We start from the raw sequence: 20,572 nt of genomic DNA, 5'->3' as shown, positions 1-20,572 counted from the left end.
TTATTTAAGCAGATCGTTTTTAATATTATATTGTCATATCTTTAACTAAAAACTTTGTTTTTGTTTTAACACTTCCGTTTTAATTTTTAATTTTTTTTAAAATAATTTATTTCGTTTAAGTGCCCCGTCATCATAGACACGTTAAGGTAATAAAATCTTGCATGAATAAAGAATAAAAAAAATTTATTTCACAAAAATGAAATTTTTTTGTCTTTTAAATTGTCCATTGTCCTGTTGTCTCTTGACTGTCTCTTTTCGTTGTGGTTCTGTGCGGCTCAAAATAAATCAACAGAAGTATATAAGTAAAATCATACGAATCGAAAGTATGCATACGGTCCCGTGATGGTTTTGTGATACAGCTGTTACAGGGCCTAATTCCGATAATTTAAATTCTCTAATTTCGTTAACTTTTTGAGAGTTTCTGTAGAAATTTTTTTATTTATTATTACGTCAACCGCTCCCAGCCTACAAAATTTTCGATTTTTGTAAATGAAATTCCTCAGTCGATGAGAGTTTCATATTTGACTTCGGGTACCGTAATTTTGTGTTTGCAGAAAGTTCAAATCACCAATGGTTTTGCCAATCGCTAGTAATAGCGACACACTGATTTTATCCTTTCATCATCAAGTCTCGAACTAAAAATTGTTATCTGTGTATTCTACAAACTCTACCGAACGTTTGCAAACAATCCTTCAATAAACGTTTTACGTGTACACTGTACAGGCTCAGAAAAAAAAGAAGTCACAATTACAGTCCAATTCATTCCACAAAAGAATTACCAATGTTACGACAGTTTCGTGTGTGTATTATAACGTGGATATTGCATGTGGTATGAATAACATCAATTGGATTGCAATCCATGAATATGTGACTTGTTTATTTGTGGTTTCACTCACACGTACGAATGTAAGAAATAGATAGGGATCGTAGTTCTTACATGTGGAACGAATGAAACAAACAAAACCCACAAAAAGTAAAACTTTTTCTTGCTTTTTGTTTACTTCGCGTCTAATGTGGGATTCTTGTTAATTGTGAAATTAATGAATAGGTCTGTACTAAGGCCATTCAAATGAGCTAAATTTCACCTGGAGGACCATAAAAAAGAAAAGAAAATCACATATACATTTCATACGCACTATATCGGGATGTGTAAACAGTTACTCCGAATAAAATTTTTGTTAGTTAATTATGAACATTTTGCTTTCATTGTAGAGCTCTTTGAATGAATGAGTTATAGGCGTTTTTCGTGTGTGAAAACAAGTATTTGACTTTTATGGTCATTTATGGCTCTTAAGTGTAGACAAAAATGAAAAGCAATTATTTTGAGAAGCAAGAAAATACGGTTACCATAAACTAGATTTCATCGAGTTTCTAAAATTCTCGGTAAAATTTTTATTACTCGAAATTCAACAAAACGTCTTGTTCTCGTAATAGCGTGATAGCGTTTTTGATCGAAAACACAACAACTATTCGTATTTAACTTTTCCCCGTACGAAAGTTACATTTTTCAATTGATTGTTACTTTTCACTAATGGACTTATCGACTATATTTTTCATTAAACAAAAGTTTCTTCAACTAAAACATGAATTATAAGTTGCAACATATATTTACATTATCCTGTTGAAGAACATCCCATCCATGGCAAGGTATTTTGTTACTAGGAATGGAATATAAACGAATGGAAGACGTAGCAGACCCATACCCCAATTATGAAAGTGCCAGCCCGGTCGAAGTACCTTTCAAGTAAAAATAAAATTACCAAAAATTACACCTACAGTAAGCAGCTTCAAACTAAGGGCCCACAACAAGGACAAAGGCTATTCATTTACCTCTTTAAAATGAAAATGAGGAAAATTTGTCTTTATTTACTTGCAAACAGTCGAGGGGTAAATCACTTCCCATTTAATATTAAATTATCCCAAGCTCTAAGAGCCCTAACTCACGACTGCGATTTAAATAAACTAATTTGCCGTTTCAGTTACACTTATCAAATTTATTTTGTCGAAAATAAACTCGAAAACACATAAAACACTTAGGCGGCGATCGTAGGATGGACCGACCCTAATATGACCATCTTAGAACTTAACCTCACAATTATGATTACCTTTTAATGATTTTTATAGAGTCGGTTGAAATTCACTCAATTTATGCCCTTCACAGAAGGACAGACAGATTTTTTGCGGATTCATCATCTATAACAATGGACAAATGCTTTGCCCTTACCATATGCTTCGAATTACATGTATATCAAGTATGCCTTTCAAGGAAACTTAAATACCATTTTGTGTCATCAAAAAAAAGGTTTTACGAAAAGTCGGAGTTGAATTACCTACCTTTGTTCCAAGAATATTTTTAAGTCTAACGGTATAATAGTAAACAGCCTCGATGAAGCTTCATCGAGGCTGTTTATATAATAGATGTTTTTCATAATTTCTTTAAATTTTCGAGAAAAAGAAGATGAATTGAATGGTGAAGAGTGACTCCAAGCAAAGGCACCAGAGCGGCTGAATTTTTCATGGTACCCGAAATAGTCACTAAGCGGCCCATAGTCAAAACAGCATATTTGCGAGCAAATGTAATGTACGTACCTTCACTATAAGACATCGATCAGATAAAATTCTCAATTCACATCTACAGTTGCACGTAACAATTTTCATAATGAAGAGCTACATTAACTTCCAACTGTATAGAATTCTCACATCAAAGAAGTATTATTGAAATTATGTTACAGCAGAAGAAAGCATATATCGATCATAGTGTTAATGATTATTGCTAAAAGCCATATTACTTACCCGAAAGACTGTGACCAGCTAGACCGGCTCTGACCAAAACCTGATAGATAAAATTTAATTATTCGCTATACCATAACCAAGTATTACAAATTTACTCATCTGGAAATTAATGTAAAGAAATCGCAACAAAAAGTAGATCGAAGCATCATATGAGTATAAAACATGCGACACAATTTCTTGTAAACGCAAGTAGAATCTGCTTATATTACTTATACTTACCACATATAAGTTAACGGAACCGCACTTTGATATAAATGCATTATTTTGTTCTGGGTCATAACACGCACACACCTTCGCATTTTTAGCTGCTAGAGTACAAGAAAGTGCATGTTATTCAACTTTGTTTTTTTTTGCTTTCTTTTGACGCCGAAACAATGTCGCTTTTCAATGAAATGTGTAAAACAATTGTGTACTTCATTCATATTTCTATAAATACGAATGACCAAAGAATTCAGCTTGTCTCGTTTATCGTTTGTTTCTGTTCATTTGTACCGGAATGTGTAAAATTTCTTATTGATTTACTGTTTAATAGGCACGTATTCAGTCAGCAAAACAATGTTTTTTGCATCTATTTGAAACATATTCTGAAATTCGAAGAGTCTGAGTGTACAGCTTTTGATTTTCTCTGTCGATTTGATCAATTTTAGAGTGTACTTCAGCGTGTATCCCTTCAAATCGACTTCAATGTAGGACTGAGTTGAATCATTAAAACTATTTACTACAAGCGCTAACGCAAACAATTCCTCTGAGTGCGATGAATCTGGGAATGGTCCCATTTATACAACTAGCAATAAAATTCTGAAGAGCAATTGTAACACTTAGAAATTGGGTCGTTCTGATTTCATTACAAACATTAGTGATTTCAATTGAATTATTGCTTTAATGAATATTTTTGAGTGCTCGATACTCTGATAATCAGCATATCAACTGCATAATAGAATCAGCTGATTTCACAAGGAGTTGTCAAAATTACCCCTATAAAAATTATGAGAAGTCAAGATGAATTTTTATGGGACCAAATTAAATTTGTTTGTCCTTCAACTGAAGTTCGCGTCGAGCTTGATTTTATTTGTATTGTCAGGTCAGCTTCGGGATTGCCCAATTGGCTCACAAGTTTATATTTTATTGTTGAAGTCGAACATTTACCTCGAGTACATGAACCTTTGCATGAAAAGTTGTATACGTGTCTGTTGTGGACAGTTTAGGCACTTCGCTGTGGCTACTGATGTCCATGGTAGGGATGAACAACTTTTTCAAAAAATTCTGTTGAAAATTAACTCGATCTCCATAATGGCAATAGTAAGTAACGTTTCCAACTCACAAATGTTAGAGAAATCATCATTACATACAATCTCACTCTGCTACAGCGAGTATCAAGATCGCTCTGGAGACATGGGGAAGATGAATTTAAAAAAATATATTTTTATTTAAACTCTTTGGACTATTCTGCACGCAACCTAGGATCAGGCTTTTCAAAAAAAAAGAAATGAAATCTAAACTACCAACCAATTTTTATGAAAATCTTTAGCTTATCTAGCTATGATTTCCAATAGAAATTTCTCATGTTCGAGATGTAATGTGTAAATAAACTGAAGATCAGACACAGTCGACGACTTTGAAACAAGTTATTCATTGGTTGATGCTATTTGCACAATGTGCAAATAGTCACTTTATAATACTTTGGCTATTTGCACACGATGCAAATAGTCACTTTATAATACTTTGGCTATTTGCACACGGTGCAAATAGTCTCTTTATAATACAGTTTCTATTTGCACCGTGTGCAAATAGCCAAAGTATTATGAAGAGACTATTTGCATACACGTAAAACTCATATATGCACCCCAGACGAAGAAATCGGGAACAGCTTCACGATTATAGAACATTAGTTGTGTGCTGCATATTGATCTGAGGATCATACAATGCCCGCCTAATGAATATTGTTGTTGTGTGCTGGATATTATTTTTCAGCGTGCAGGTCTTAGCTGTATGCCTGTTTTATAATATAAAATGACGCCATTTTTTTCAATTCAATAAACAACCTAATTTATCGTTTAATAGAAGAAATTGATTTAATTAACTTTATCATTTTTATTTGCGTTAGCAAAAAAAAAAAAACAAAAAATTTTTTTCAATTTTTTTTTTATTTTCAATTTTATTATTATTATTTGTTATTAGCCGTAGATTTATATTTAAATTCATCATATTAAATTGCTAACAGAATTTTTTTTTTGCTTACGTTTTTTCCGGTCACCCACCCAAGTACGGACCGCGACCATCGATGCTTAACCTCAGTTTCTGACTGCCAACGACTTTACCACTGCTGCTATACTGCTTGCATATAGTGGCAGTCTTATTTCGAACAGTTGTTACTTTGCTTTATGCAGCACACAGGCATATTTATACCTGCATGCTGAATATTGACTAAATGAATAAAGTCGTCCGTATTTAGAATGGGTTATGCAACAACATTTAATTGAATTTATTTTCTATGAAATGTAGTACTTCTCCCCACTAAGCAATGTCATCGGATATTATTATTTTAATTCTGAGCCTGGTTCTGAATTAGAGGTTTTTTCAATCGTTCTACAAAAAAACTGTTCACATTAATAGTGAGCATCTATTACGCGAATTAATAAATTAAGATTGGCTCACCTAGTTTGTGTATATTACGTAGGTGGAAGCACGGGGTTTCAGGGGGTTTCGAACATTTAGTTTTTTCATGTTGCAGATATTGCAGTGTCAAATTCTGTCCAAGATGTGACATATTTCCAAGGTATTGGCCTTTTTCACAAAGTATAATCAGCGTAACCTTCGTAAAAAGAATCTTGAATCTGACAAGAGCACGTGTGCCAACGTGTAAAAAACAAATGTTCAAAACCCCCTGATGAACTGTTACGATCCTCTTGTCAAACGGACAGTACATAAACAAATTCCATCATTTATTGCTGAATACCACCAACTGTTAACATTTCAAAAGCCTTTAACACCGAAAATGGATTTAAAAGTTCGTTCGTCAAAATTTCTATTGAAATACATAAATGTAACATTATCATTGCATATTAATTCGGTAAAAATAGAAATAACTTTAAATGAAGGAATAAAATTAGATTTGATAATCATCTTTATGCGTATGTTCTTGAGATCTTCCTTTTATTTCATTAAAACAATAAATTTATTGTTGCATAATCCATTCTAAATACAGACGACTTTATTCATTTAGTCAATATTCAGCATGCAGTGCAGGTATAGTTCAATAGTACCATTTAGTCAATATTCGACATGCAGGTAAAGTTAAGTAATACATCCCACAACTAATTTGAAGATATATAATTCAGCACACAGCAAATATATACCTGGGAACCTCACAATATTCCTACGAGCTGAATAATATTGTTGCCAGAACTATATTTTGAAAATATTCATATTACATGTTTATTGTAATACAACACACGGGAACATTATTCAGTCTGCAGCAAATATATGCAGCACACAACAAATGTCGAATTTGCCGAATTTTCCGTGTACTAAAAGTAAACTTCACTCGTTAATATTGTCTTTCGAAGAATTGAAAATGAAATATCACTCCTTGTAGAAGGAGTAACACTCTTCATTGCTACATTTTGTAAAAGGAAATATCACTTCCTTTTCGAAGCATTTTGAAGAAGAAGTAATCCTCTTCATTGTTACATATTGTAAAAGGAAGTATTACTCCTTCGTTGTTACATTTTGTAAAAGGAAAAACCACTCCTTTTTGAAGCATTTTGTAAAAGAAATTATCACTTCTTTATCGTAGCGTTTTGTAGAAGGAAGTGTTACCCCTTCATTGTTACATTCTGTAAAAGGAAATATCACACCTTTTTCGAAGTATTTTATAGAAGGAGTAACACTCTTTAATGTTACATTTTGTAAAAGGAAAATATCACACCTTTTTCGGAGCATTTTGTAGAAGGAAGTATTACTCCTTCGTTGTTACATTTTCTAAAAGGAAAAATCACTCCTTTTTGAAGCATTTTGTAAAAGGAAATATCACTTCTTTGTCGTAGCATTTTGTAGAAGGAAGTATTACCCCTTCATTCTGTAAAAGGAAATATCACACCTTTTTCGAAGCATTTTGTAGAAGGAGTAACACTCTTTAATGTTACATTTTGTAAAAGGAAATATCACACCTTTTTCGAAGCATTTTATAGAAGGAGTAATACTCTTCATTGTTACATTTTGTAAAAGAAAATGTCACTCCTTTTTCTGATGTACTGGGTAGATTTTGTAATAGGAAGCATCAATCTTTTTCGAAACATTTTCGTAATGTTAACTATTTCTTGAACTATTTATCGATTGAAATTGAAAGATACTTGCAAGCTGATTCACTTGTTTTTTTTTTCAATCGTTGTAAATTTTCTTGCAGCCTTTTCAGTTGGCTGGCCGAATTATTATTTTTTTTCATTTATGGCTTTTTCTTAACAATTTTCTTACCGAAATCTATGTAATATGAAAATGTTTCAATAATATAAGTTACTAAAATTGACAATTTTCGGTTTCCGTGAAATAAATACAGTTTCTGGTACCAAGTTCTTCAGTGTGCAAATAGTCACTTTATAATACTTTGGCTATTTGCACACGGTGCAAATAGTCACTTTATAATACTTTGGCTATTTGCACACGGTGCAAATAGTCTCTTTACAATACAGTTGCTATTTACTCACTATTAATGTGAACAGTTTTTTTGTAGAACGATTGAAAAAACCTCTAATTCAGAACCAGGCTCAGAATTAAAATAATAATATCCGATGACATTGCTTAGTGGGGAGAAGTACTACATTTCATAGAAAATAAATTCAATTAAATGTTGTTGCATAACCCATTCTAAATACGGACGACTTTATTCATTTAGTCAATATTCAGCATGCAGGTATAAATATGCCTGTGTGCTGCATAAAGCAAAGTAACAACTGTTCGAAATAAGACTGCCACTATATGCAAGCAGTATAGCAGCAGTGGTAAAGTCGTTGGCAGTCAGAAACTGAGGTTAAGCATCGATGGTCGCGGTCCGTACTTGGGTGGGTGACCGGAAAAAACGTAAGCAAAAAAAAAATTCTGTTAGCAATTTAATATGATGAATTTAAATATAAATCTACGGCTAATAACAAATAATAATAATAAAATTGAAAATAAAAAAAAAATTGAAAAAAATTTTTTGTTTTTTTTTTGCTAACGCAAATAAAAATGATAAAGTTAATTAAATCAATTTCTTCTATTAAACGATAAATTAGGTTGTTTATTGAATTGAAAAAAATGGCGTCATTTTATATTATAAAACAGGCATACAGCTAAGACCTGCACGCTGAAAAATAATATCCAGCACACAACAACAATATTCATTAGGCGGGCATTGTATGATCCTCAGATCAATATGCAGCACACAACTAATGTTCTATAATCGTGAAGCTGTTCCCGATTTCTTCGTCTGGGGTGCATATATGAGTTTTACGTGTATGCAAATAGTCTCTTCATAATACTTTGGCTATTTGCACACGGTGCAAATAGAAACTGTATTATAAAGAGACTATTTGCACCGTGTGCAAATAGCCAAAGTATTATAAAGTGACTATTTGCATCGTGTGCAAATAGCCAAAGTATTATAAAGTGACTATTTGCACATTGTGCAAATAGCATCAACCAATGAATAACTTGTTTCAAAGTCGTCGACTGTGTCTGATCTTCAGTTTATTTACACATTACATCTCGAACATGAGAAATTTCTATTGGAAATCATAGCTAGATAAGCTAAAGATTTTCATAAAAATTGGTTGGTAGTTTAGATTTCATTTCTTTTTTTTTGAAAAGCCTGATCCTAGGTTGCGTGCAGAATAGTCCAAAGAGTTTAAATAAAAATATATTTTTTTAAATTCATCTTCCCCATGTCTCCAGAGCGATCTTGATACTCGCTGTAGCAGAGTGAGATTGAGTGAGGAAGCATCAATCTTTTTCGAAACATTTTCGTAATGTTAACTATTTCTTGAACTATTTATCGATTGAAATTGAAAGATACTTGCAAGCTGATTCACTTGTTTTTTTTTTCAATCGTTGTAAATTTTCTTGCAGCCTTTTCAGTTGGCTGGCCGAATTATTATTTTTTTTCATTTATGGCTTTTTCTTAACAATTTTCTTACCGAAATCTATGTAATATGAAAATGTTTCAATAATATAAGTTACTAAAATTGACAATTTTCGGTTTCCGTGAAATAAATACAGTTTCTGGTACCAAGTTCTTCAGTGTGCAAATAGTCACTTTATAATACTTTGGCTATTTGCACACGGTGCAAATAGTCACTTTATAATACTTTGGCTATTTGCACACGATGCAAATAGCAACTGTATTGTAAAGAGACTATTTGCACCGTGTGCAAATAGCCAAAGTATTATAAAGTGACTATTTGCACCGTGTGCAGCGAGCCTTTTCCTTATTCATTTCGTTTCAGCTGTTTTTCAGCTGGTCCACTGATACAAACAAAACTTCTTTTACATCTTTATACAGTCTTACCATTCCCATTATCACGCATGTACGTGTAACGTGTCACCATTTCAACCGTATAAACCCTTCTGTTCTTATGGGTTAGCCAGTTGAAACAGTTGAAAATTACTCAAAAATTGCTTAATCTATTCTGTCTTGCGTACTGACGAAGTTAATTATAAATTATTTATACACAGACGCTAACAGCGCTATGGAATTATCCAACAGATTTTACAATAAATTCAAAAAAAAGGTATTTGTTAAGAAAACTCGTATTGGAGTCGTGTATCATGAAATGAATTGATAGAAATTTTTATTTTTTGATGAGTTATCTTTGTCCCATCCGTTCCACACATATTCCACATGAACTCTCTCTCTCTCTCGCTCTCTCTTTGTATTTCTCCTATTTCACCTGCACGGTGCGTGAAACGACTCTCTTTTACTCTCTAACATAATTATAACACTTTTGTATTGCTGGGGTGATATGCCAATTTAAAATGCTAATTTTTATTTGAAATTTTCGACCGTTTCAACGCACTTCAAGCAAAAGATGACAGCTGCCAAATAGAGTACTTTTTGTATGCAATTTTATCCCCACTCTTTCTACAGTGTAAAATTTTGTATGGAGCACTGTTAAGTTTCAGTACCCTATTTAGAGTACCACTTTTGCTTGAAGTGCGTTGACCGTTTCCATGGTCATAATCAGGAATAAAACTTTTTCTTTTAAGTTAATCCATTACCATTGACATAACACCCCAGAAATACAAGAGAGTTATATTAGTAGATTATTCACGTTATTCATGTTTATTTAGACACTTGAGGAGTTATTGCATGAGCCGAAGGCGAATGTTATAACCCCAAGTGTCTAAATAAACATTTGGACAGAGGTGAATACGCTATTTTATCTACCAACGGCGAAATAATAACACTTTTTCACTGCTATTATTTCACCTAGGTAGATAATAGTAGATTGTGCACCTCTGTCTAAACACTTAGGACAGAGGTGCATACGCTATTTTATCTGCCGAGAACAGAATTCAGAGTTCAATAAATTCACCCTAGAGGTATAACATCGAGATCGTTCTAGGCAGATAAAATCAAGGTTCTGAAAGAACCAGGTTAAGACAACTCTGAGTTGATCACGAAGGCGGTGACACAGAAATTGAGTTCAGCGGCTACGAACTTCATATGAAAGGCAACGTAACAAAAACAAAATTCCGAATTTTCCTAAAAAATATTTTCTTCAAGTTGATTTCACAAACAATCTGTACTGAGTGCGTTTATCGATTTCGGTGTCAACCGCCCTCGTGGGTGGCTTAACCTGTTCTTTCAGAACCTTGGATAAAATTATGTTATCGAATGCCAGCAATACAACGATCTAACAATTACCTTTTAATTTGATGACTTACGTAGAATGAGCTTTTCGGTTTTTTTATGTTTTAATTTACAGTTGGGTCAAACTCAATTCGAACATCGTAAGATTTTTAGTTTCTAAAGTCATTAATGTCAAATAGCAAAAAAGCGTCCGTTTCACGCTTTTTAACAGGCGCACTTTTTATTTTGAATTTGAATTTTTCGTCTTTTCAAATTTTTCGTTGTTTTGCTGCAGAAAGTGTTCAATTTTGGGTTTTAGTATTTTATTTTAGAATTTGAAAGCTCAATACTCTAATTTGCGACCGGGCAAATAAAAGAATCAATAGAAATAAGTAACTTTTTTGAAGTTTTATCAGATTTATGTCGTATAGCTTTTAATTTTGTGGTATAGTGGCCGCGCGACTTTCAATTTTGTGGACTATGCCAATTCAGCTGTTTGATAACTGGTCCATGTGAACAAACAAAGTCAGTTAATTTTATAATCAGTAGTAGATAAAAGTAGCAACAGTGGTTTCTTTATTATCGTTAAGGCCAGTTCATGGTCGCATATATCGCAAAAATGTATGCGAGTATGAACTGGCCTTAACAATACAATTTAAAAAATAACAATTTTCTGTGAAAAGATATTGTTTCGCATGGATAGCACTTTAGATGGAAAACATGTTTCAGATTGTATACATATTTCAGATTGAAAACATGTTTCACATGGTAACCATATTTCAGGTAGAAAACATGTTTCAAATAGAAAGCATGTTTGAAATAGAAAGCATGTTTCAAATAGAAAACATGTTTCATATAGTAGACATATTTCAGATGGAAAACATATTTTAGACATAAAACATGTTTCACATGGAAGAACATGTTTTGTGTCGAAATAGTATATTATGATAAAATGAAGAAAAAGGTTTGTTTTTGACCCAGGTGGTGGTCTGTAGTAAGAATCTCTGTTGCATCCTCGGACGTTTTCACCACCTGGGTCAAAAACAAACCTTTTTGTTCATTTTATCATAATATACTAATTCGACACAAAACATGTTTTTCTGATAATAATTGTATGAAATCCTTAGCAATATGAAAAAATGACATGAGTGGGTACGAAAAGTGATGTCACCGTGACGAAAAGTAGAAGAACAGGTGAGAGAAAAAGTTGTTGTTTTGGCACTCTACCTGGTGAGTGAATGTGAAGTTTTTGGTCCGCCTGAATTAAAACTAATTTTCTAATTTCAGCTGAATATTGGAACTTCATAAAGTGATATATGAATAGGATTACAAATTTTGTTTGGATTCTACCTTCTAGTCTCTTTATATCCATGGTATTGAATGTCATACACAACATCAAACTTCTCATTGGTTCTTACTTTTCCTTTGAATTTCGATGATTCGAGATCTTTCGTTTCATAGCCCGGCTTTAGGCATTTCGTCAGAAAATTGTCAAATGTTGGTATCTAACCTTTTCGTAGACTTTTCTATGCGATGTTGCGATATTTCAAAATTATTCTAATAAGACTAAAATTATTTTAGTTTCTAAAGCATCTAAAGATTCGCATTATATGATTAATTTACCGAATTCAGTTGAAACAAATATATTCGCACGATGTTAGATACATTCGACTCTCTTTATTGTTAACGATATTTCCTGTCAGAGTTTACCGGCATTGATAAACTTACCTTTCACGATTAAATTTAATTCAAGAAACTTCTAAGCTAGGCTTTTCTTCCATAAATGGTCTAGATAGAAGCCCCACATTCATATTCATCTATGGAACATTTACGACAAAAATCTGATATAACTTCTAAATATGTTAAATTCTGTTATTCGCACAGTCTCAAGTTGGAGTATCGAACTTCCAAATTATAAAATAAAATATTAAACACTTTGCGTAGGAAAACAATAAAAAATTGAAAATGACAAAAAATTCAAATTTAAAAAAAAGTGCGCCTGCGAGAAAATGTAAAACGGACGCATCTTCTGTTATCGGCCGATGCCATGACATCGATGGCTTTTAAAACTCTAAAATATTTAGTGAATTTAGTGAATTTAAAGGACAAAATTTAAGTTACAATTTAAAAAAAAAACTCATTGAAGATTTCGGTGAATATTAGCCAGCAGTTTTAAAATGAAAAATATTTCTTTCGTCAAAGTCGTCTTTAATTGTTAAAATGTTTTGGGTTCACCTCTAATGGAACTTACTGCAATACGCAATAAAACCCTTAGAGTAATTATACCTTTTCCGTAGGCATAAATAATTACTCTAAGATAAACCATAATGAATCCATCGAGAGTATTTTCATGCTTAATGGGGTCTTACCATTCTGAAACCGATCAAGACAAAAGTGAACTAAATTGCTCAACAAACTGTAAATATATCGAAACACAACACTTCACCTTAAAACGATTCGCCTAATACGGTAAGAGGTTAAGAATTTAATACACTCTGGTTATATCCCAGTAGCGAGTCTGAATAATGAATTTTAATTGGTATAACGCGAGGGGTAACCGACTGGCCGAAATGGTGGCAAATCAATTTCTTCCTTTTAATTGATTTCAATTCCTTTTATAACTTCAATTACCGGATTAGCACCTATACTTGCCGGATTCGCCATTCAATTCCTATAATTCCAATTAATTTCTACAAGTCCACGAATTTTCGAAATATTTCCACGATATTTTCCGTTATTATTCAATTCCATTGCGACATATTTTTTTGTAGGAAATAGTTGGTGACTCACTATAAATATAGTTGTCATATAGAGACTAAAGTCAAAGTTAAGCGAGCGTTTTGTAATGAACAGATTATTTTGAAACGCTTTCGGCGAAACTAAAATTTGGAACAGCTACGTTGCAGCTTCCCGGAATTACAATTCCTTTATGGGTGTGTAGTCAATTAACCGAGTCATTACCCGAGTCGGTTACCCCTCGGTATAACGAAATTTTGGCACTAAATTTTAGTTGTATACATCGACACAACACACAACATTCAAAAATCGCTCGTTTATTTCGACTATACTTTTAATTAAATTCGAAAACAATTTTCTACAATTTGCAAGCTCTGACCAGAGAGATACATACGTTCATATAGTTCTCCGTTCGTTAAGTCATATCCACAACAATACAAACATTTCACACTCTCACTTTAATATGCGGAAGGGTCATTATACGCAAAGTTGAGAGCAGTAGACAGAACAATTTAATTTCCTTCCCATCATATATAATTAATTTTTGAAGGAGATGCGCTGTCCGATTTTAGAAGGTATAGGCATAACAAAGACGTATTATTATTATTATCTTTTTGTCTGCGCAAAATTAGCAATCTTAAATGGACAATACAACGTTCATCACTTTCACTGTTTGCGAATTTTTGTTTCATTATGGTAATATGTGCAGTGAATTATATCGAACTTTATATATATAACTAAGCCAAGAATACGCGTTTGGTGTTATTTTATTTGGAAATGTTAAATAAGAAGGTTTACTTTTCTGCGATCAATGTCATTTGAAGTCTTTTGCCAAAAGTATAAAACATAAAATTTGTCTGTGAATCGTGAAACGATGAAGTCTTTCAATTTTCTATCAGCAACGGCTTTTTTGCTGGTCACATTTTGTGTTTATGTCAAAACGAAGGAAACGTTCGAATATTGTTTAAAAAGTGAAATAAATCCTGGACTAGTGTCATGTGTCGGGCAACAAGTTCTTTCTTCGTTGTATCAAATCGATGAACAAAATAATTTTACCATAACCAACGGATTGACAATGATCAAAGATGAAAGTGTTTCGCAGCGATCAGTACCAAATTTATTCGATCAGGACCCAATGGATTTCAGGTAATAATTTAGTTGAGTGTAAACTCTGGCTTTGAGTGAATGGTTACATTTTCTACAAAAGTGGTTGTTTTTCTATCAATGCATCGGTAATGTTTAGTGCATTGTGTTCCTTCTGTTCTTCGGGTGCTATCTGTTAATTTGTTCCACGAAGCTAAGTGAAATGTTTCTAGATCGTCCTAGATCGAAATTAGCCTAGATCATCGATTGTAAATGCAAATTGTCAAAATATCAGAAGTGAAAAACGCCGAAAAAAATGGAATAGGTGCCTTGTGACATACAGTCTCATAGCTGCATTGTATAAGCACAATCTGCCTATTACTGGACAGGTAGTTTCCACAATTATATTTTGTGCATTGTCAATGAACATCGAGATAGAGACGATTCACTAGTGACTGTGTAGGCAAGGACTATTTGGACACCATTTTGTAATAACCAAGTTTCTAACATTTAAAAAATGTCTTTTAAGCATGGTTATTGCAAAATGCTGCTGATTTTTAAGAAAATGTTTACTTAAATTTTCCCAACAATGTTTTTCGGCAAAATTAAGAAAAAACTAAGAAAATGTAAGAAAATTCAACAAAATATGAAAAATAATTTGATAAAAATAGGCCCTGGTCAATTGCATAAAAAAAAATATTCGAAAATAAATTTGAGCGATTTTAATTAACTATGAGCTACGAATAGAAAATCGAATGTTCTCAACTCAGTGACGAAATGAGAAACTTTCGTTAGCTTTTTTGAGACAAACGCTGTACGCAACTCGGTGATAGACGATTTTTTAGGCAAGTGATATGTACTGCCTACGGAATCGAGTGACAATCTACACATCTAACGCCTAAAAAAGCATTTATCACTCGGTGGCATAAATAACCATTACATTGCTCTAAGCAGACCAAGTAAATGCAACAACATACTGATGCAATAAGATAACATTAGATGAATCGTCTAGTCTAATATTATGGGCTTCACGCATCATACTCGAAATGAATGATTTTCTCTAGCATACATTTAGCATAAATTTTATCTGGAAACGATTTTCTAATGGGTCAGGCTGCCGTCATCAACATCATTTTCATATTATAGACATATTTTCAAGATACATTGACTTGTGACTGAACCCTTAACCATAAGCATCTGCTATCGACAACGACGATAAGAATAAATGATGATCTTTAGCAGGCGTTATTGTATATAGCAAAATGTGTGATGATTGAAGTGAAAGATTTTGTATCAAATACCAACTAGGATACACACGCTACACAAATGAAGTAACAGATTTCGTAATTTTGTTGCTGAGAAATTTTCAAGAATATTTTTTGGATACCATCAACGAAATACTTCACAAATTTTCTATATTTTAATTAAAGGGGAATGCTAGAAAATGCCGGAGCTATAGTTGGACAACGTACTCTACAATGGGACTTAAGTATGATACATTCGGGTCTATGCTTGCGAATTGGTCCATCAGCGGCCTCGAATAGTTTGCTTGAATTTGTCATTGATCCAAATATTGCTCGAGGTGATAGATATATGGATGACGAGCATTCTACAGGTAAATGGTTAATCAACTGATCATTAACCGACCAATAAATTTACAAACAATAATATTTTCATTTCTTCATTTTAACAGCTAGAGTTCTAACAAGACAGTTTATTGTACCGTTTTTACTTGGACTTAAATTCAATTTGGTAACCATTGTGCCGCTAATATTTGCCGCAATAATTTTACTTTGTAAAAAGGCTGCGTTTCTCGGCAAATTTGCATTGTTCATAACAGGACTATTGGGTTTCGGTAGTCTATTTTCACTGAATGGACTCGCTGGAGGATTTAGTGGTCTCGGTGGGGGACTCGGTGGCGGGCTCGGTAGCTTCGGTCATAAGCCGGTATTCAGTGATGGAGTTATACATAACGATTATGGTACGTTGAGTGGAGGATACTACAAAGTGGACAATGCCAATGAATATCGGAAACAGCAAGATCCGAGGAAGGAAGAATTGGTAGATAATTTCTATGATTATGAGAAAAAAGTGTTGTTGAACGATCGAAATAATCCGTTTAAGAAGGAGTTTAAATTCAAAACAACCGATGATCTACAGCAACCCGAATATCGAGCATTTACGTGGAAAACGGTTTGAGCTCGAATTTTGTGTTACGTTGTCTACTATTTGTATAATTTAATAATTTATTGAAATAAAGAAAATCGCCGTGATGTAGTGGTTTCGATCTGTATGCATAACATCTTCGCCTCAATGTTTGCTACATGCCGACATAACAAGACATGAAAATTTCTTATTGTACGATACGACATATCGAATCTCTTAAATTTTCATTTTGTACAATAATACGAGCGTTGACCTTTATTATTGTTTTTGTTTTGCTGGTAGGCCGGTTGGTAAGTACATCTGTATAATAATGTTTAAATCATGTTGCTCTGTCAAGGTCATTGCAACTTATAACACAAATGAAAATATGTTAAATACGTTGAGGTATTATAATATTGAGGATCCCACATTAATGCTATGGCTGATATTGGTTGATATTCGATTACAATACATTTTTCTTTATGATTCGAAAACGTATATTATTACATAAAGGTTGAGTTGATCGATAAAAAGTGCATTGGACTTGTGATTTAAATTTTGTGTTGAAAAATTTAAATGGAGAGAGAGAAAAAATTCATTCGTTTTTTTCAATACCAGTGACATGTTAAAAATTTAGTTCCAGTTTCCGTTAGTGTAATCACATTAAATGGCACTAGGACGTTGAAATGTTCATATATTCTATTCAGAACCGACTAACCTATACGTATATTTCAAAAAAGTTTATGCAGAAGCTGTATATAGATAGTAGAGTAGGTATATGTGAAAATGTCACATTTGGCTTTTTTTCTATCTGTCCGATGAAAAAGAAATTTCTATTTGAAATTTTGATTTGCAATTTTCATGACTATACCCGTTTTTACATAGATAAAGCAGAATATAAAATATTACCTGAAGGTCGACTCATGTTTTGATCATCAAACAAATCCAGTGTCTGTTATTGTTTCAGCTGGTTATCAAAGCGAATTCTATTGATGTTTGTTGAATGCTCTTTTTACAGTTGAATTATGCATTCACTCAATCATTAAATCTGGTACTTCGTTTGATAGAAATATCGAGTCGTATTTTATGTAAAATCTTTCACTTCGTTTGTTTGAACGAACAATTTGTTGTGTGTAAAGTTTATTGCTCACTTTCGTGTACATAGCTGTTGATAGATGGACTTCCACTGCATCAACATATTTGAACTGCCGAAGAAACGTCTAGGACGGCTGTAATATAGCACTTGACTCATTGTTTTCACACTCACATTGTCGCAATTCGCAAAATTCTAACAAGATGCATTGGTTGTCTGCAAAAATCATGTCCACACTGGAATCGGTTCAAAGTTATGCATAGGTCTCTCGAAGTAAAGTCTTCAAGTTCCTCGTTCGTGCTCTTACTGATAATAACACGACGGAGCGCAATTTTTATACAAACACGAAAAACGAGTTTATGTTAAAATCACTGAGGTAGACTACCTACAGGAATTATACGGTTAAAATTTGCAGATGACAGTTTAAAAATCCTTTCAAATCAAATATTTTTGAGGAAGTCTTTCTGCATTGTATCATCCAAGGCGTCTCGGGTAAAAGACTTTGAAATGCAATCAATGGGAACAAAAGAAAGTAAAAATTTAATTTCAGACTTAAATCTAAAGGGCGATTTCAGTTCGGCGGTTTTACACTGATTGCGAACAATCTGGAACCATTTGATTAGATTAGACCAAGTGGGTGGAATTTATCCTGCACCTAAGCCTCAGATGGGCCTTTTGTGCGTACCCAAGGTAGTTTACGACTTTGTTACGGTCGATGGGACCCATTAGCTTACACTAATAGTTACCCTAATCATTTCTACTTTCGACGCCGGGAGTTGACTTCGGGACATATTGGATATTGAATAAATGGCTACCGATTGAGCTACCTTGGACCCATCCTTCGATGAAAAATTCCCGCTGTTTAGAGTGACTGAGTGGCATATTTGCATACTCATATCAGCGGAACGTCACTAAGTGTTTTGCTATACAACTACGACTTTAAAAATTTTGAAATTTCCTTTTCAATTCAAATTTTGTTATTTCCGTCTAACTGACGCACCATTTCTGGAAAATAATTACAATAAATTGTGACATCCGAGTTCTTTCGGTGAAACACCATCCCATAGTAGTATGTTTATTTACTTTAAAAAACTATAGCAGACCCCAAGCCACAAATATTTTGCATTTCGCATCTTTGTAACTGTCTGAAACGGCCTCTCCGTTAGAAAAAAAAAACCCGCAGTAATCTTTAATTTATGAATAATTTTGAAAACAGGTGGTATCACAAATGTATTTTTCATTACACCTACTACGAAAATTTTAATTTTCGCTTCCTGAATGAGATGCGAAAGTTTAAAACTTCAACTCTCCAAAAAAACCATTTCGGTTGATTCCTGCTGTTTTGATAAATTAAATAGTTAACTTTCGGAAGTAATGTTTTCATGCCAGTGTGGCCGAGTGGTCTAAGGAGCTGGTTTTAGGCACCAATTCGAAAGAGCGTGGGTGACCGCTGTTAAAACAAATTTTAGATTACATTTTGTAGCCATACAAAAATGAGCACTTCCATTGTCTAAAGCTGAAAGTCATTGTTTGTTGAGGAAAAACACAAACTCTCGGCATTATATTGAATTAGCTAATTCAAGGTTCAATTTTTATTAGGATTTTGCTTAATCGACAAGAAATTGTGAATATTGTAAATAGAGCTTGGCATATCTCAAAATAATCTTGCATTAGGACATCCGTATCGTACCGAAATGAAACAATGGAAGCATCGTCAATAGTATAAATTCGTCCTTTTTCTTGACAACCGAGATCGAGAAAATTTCTGTAATGTTGCTATTTAACTTCCTCGAAACGACCTTTCAAATGGAATCAAATGGACGCAATAGATTTTTTTAGGCAAGCGTCACTTCGATATGAGTTCTTTTGCAAATGTACAAATGTACTGCGTCACATCATTTGTAAATATTGTAATATCATATTGTAAATAGACAAATTTACTATCTCGTCGGCCCGGTAATAATTTACATAATTTTGGTTGAAAATCAATTTTTTTTTTTCAAATAATTTTGTTAGCGTCCTAAAAGTGGTAGGTTCTTCTTTGGTCTATGTTAAGACCATCGATATAATATAGTATATTATATCGATGGTTAAGACTACGTGTTATTTACTATTCTCTGTAGATTAAGGGATGATAATAAATTGATTGATTTAAAAAAAAAAGTTAGTTAATCTGTGCAATCAATTCGGTTCGGTTATATAAAAATTCATAAAATGGTGCTAATGTTTAGCATAATATGTATACTTGGCAGCATATTTTTCGTATTGTTACTTTTCGTCACTACTGACGAAAATTAAAGCCACCACTAATCAGTCAAAAAAGACCTGTCATACGTCACCCAAACCAATAAGACATGACAAAGTTCACTTTTCGCAGCGCAGTTGTAGAAACTCATATTTGCGGAAATAATATGCGTATGTAAATGCGTCGAAAATAAAGTTTTATATTGAGACTGTTACTCATGTTTGGTAGAATCGAAGTTTCTAAAATTATATCAAAAGTATTAGTCATTGTTGTTAGGAGTGAGCCATTCTGTTTATGAAGTTCGATGTTGAAAAGCTTTTTTTTCGAGCATACTAATAAAATCAAGTTTTTCGTGTTGCACAACACGAAAACCTAGTCTAGTTTCTTTGAACGAGTTTTTTTTTGACAGAAACTATATGGACGTTATGTCAAAATTTTCATGAAAAGATTCTGTTTAATTTTCGTTTTGAGTATCGTACTAGCACGTCAGAGTAAAGTAAACCAGGCAGGAGCGCTCAATTTGACTAAGTATCTTAATTATCTAGTAGTCTTATTTTTTGCGAATAAAAATATTCAAATTGTTCAGCGTATCTGGTCCCTTATTTGACTTTTTGAAAATGAACCGCTACTGCTTGGTTTATTTTCCCTTGCC

General features: G+C 33.2%; 1 protein-coding gene and 1 long non-coding RNA gene across 2 annotated transcripts; both read left to right on the top strand.

Annotated features, from left to right (window-relative positions):
• Positions 1-5,444: 5,444 nt before the first annotated feature.
• On the top strand, positions 5,445-10,533 carry LOC119068822. The gene is made up of 3 exons (XR_005086230.1): positions 5,445-5,483; positions 7,512-7,518; positions 10,392-10,533. It is a non-coding gene; the product is annotated as an uncharacterized LOC119068822 (long non-coding RNA).
• A 3,415-nt stretch (positions 10,534-13,948) lies between these two features.
• On the top strand, positions 13,949-16,701 carry LOC119068821. The gene is made up of 3 exons (XM_037172594.1): positions 13,949-14,500; positions 15,868-16,052; positions 16,131-16,701. The coding sequence occupies exons 1-3, from the start codon at positions 14,229-14,231 to the stop codon at positions 16,634-16,636; spliced, it is 963 nt and encodes a 320-aa protein (XP_037028489.1). The 5' UTR covers positions 13,949-14,228; the 3' UTR covers positions 16,637-16,701.
• The last annotated feature ends 3,871 nt before the right edge of the window (positions 16,702-20,572 follow it).

The sequence above is a fragment of the Bradysia coprophila genome, assembly GCF_014529535.1.
Source record: "Bradysia coprophila strain Holo2 chromosome X unlocalized genomic scaffold, BU_Bcop_v1 contig_20, whole genome shotgun sequence".
Taxonomy (NCBI): domain Eukaryota; kingdom Metazoa; phylum Arthropoda; class Insecta; order Diptera; family Sciaridae; genus Bradysia; species Bradysia coprophila.
Note: the sequence above shows the minus strand (reverse complement) of the source record. Positions and strands in the feature narration are given on the sequence as shown.

Excerpts from the sequence above, each read along its gene's own strand:
- LOC119068821 (XM_037172594.1), top strand. The coding sequence starts at position 14,229 with ATGAAGTCTTTCAATTTTCTATCAGCAACGGCTTTTTTGCTGGTCACA. Across the intron at positions 14,501-15,867 it reads CAGGACCCAATGGATTTCAG|GGGAATGCTAGAAAATGCCG; the intron begins GTAATAATTTAG and ends TTTTAATTAAAG. Across the intron at positions 16,053-16,130 it reads GGATGACGAGCATTCTACAG|CTAGAGTTCTAACAAGACAG; the intron begins GTAAATGGTTAA and ends TCATTTTAACAG.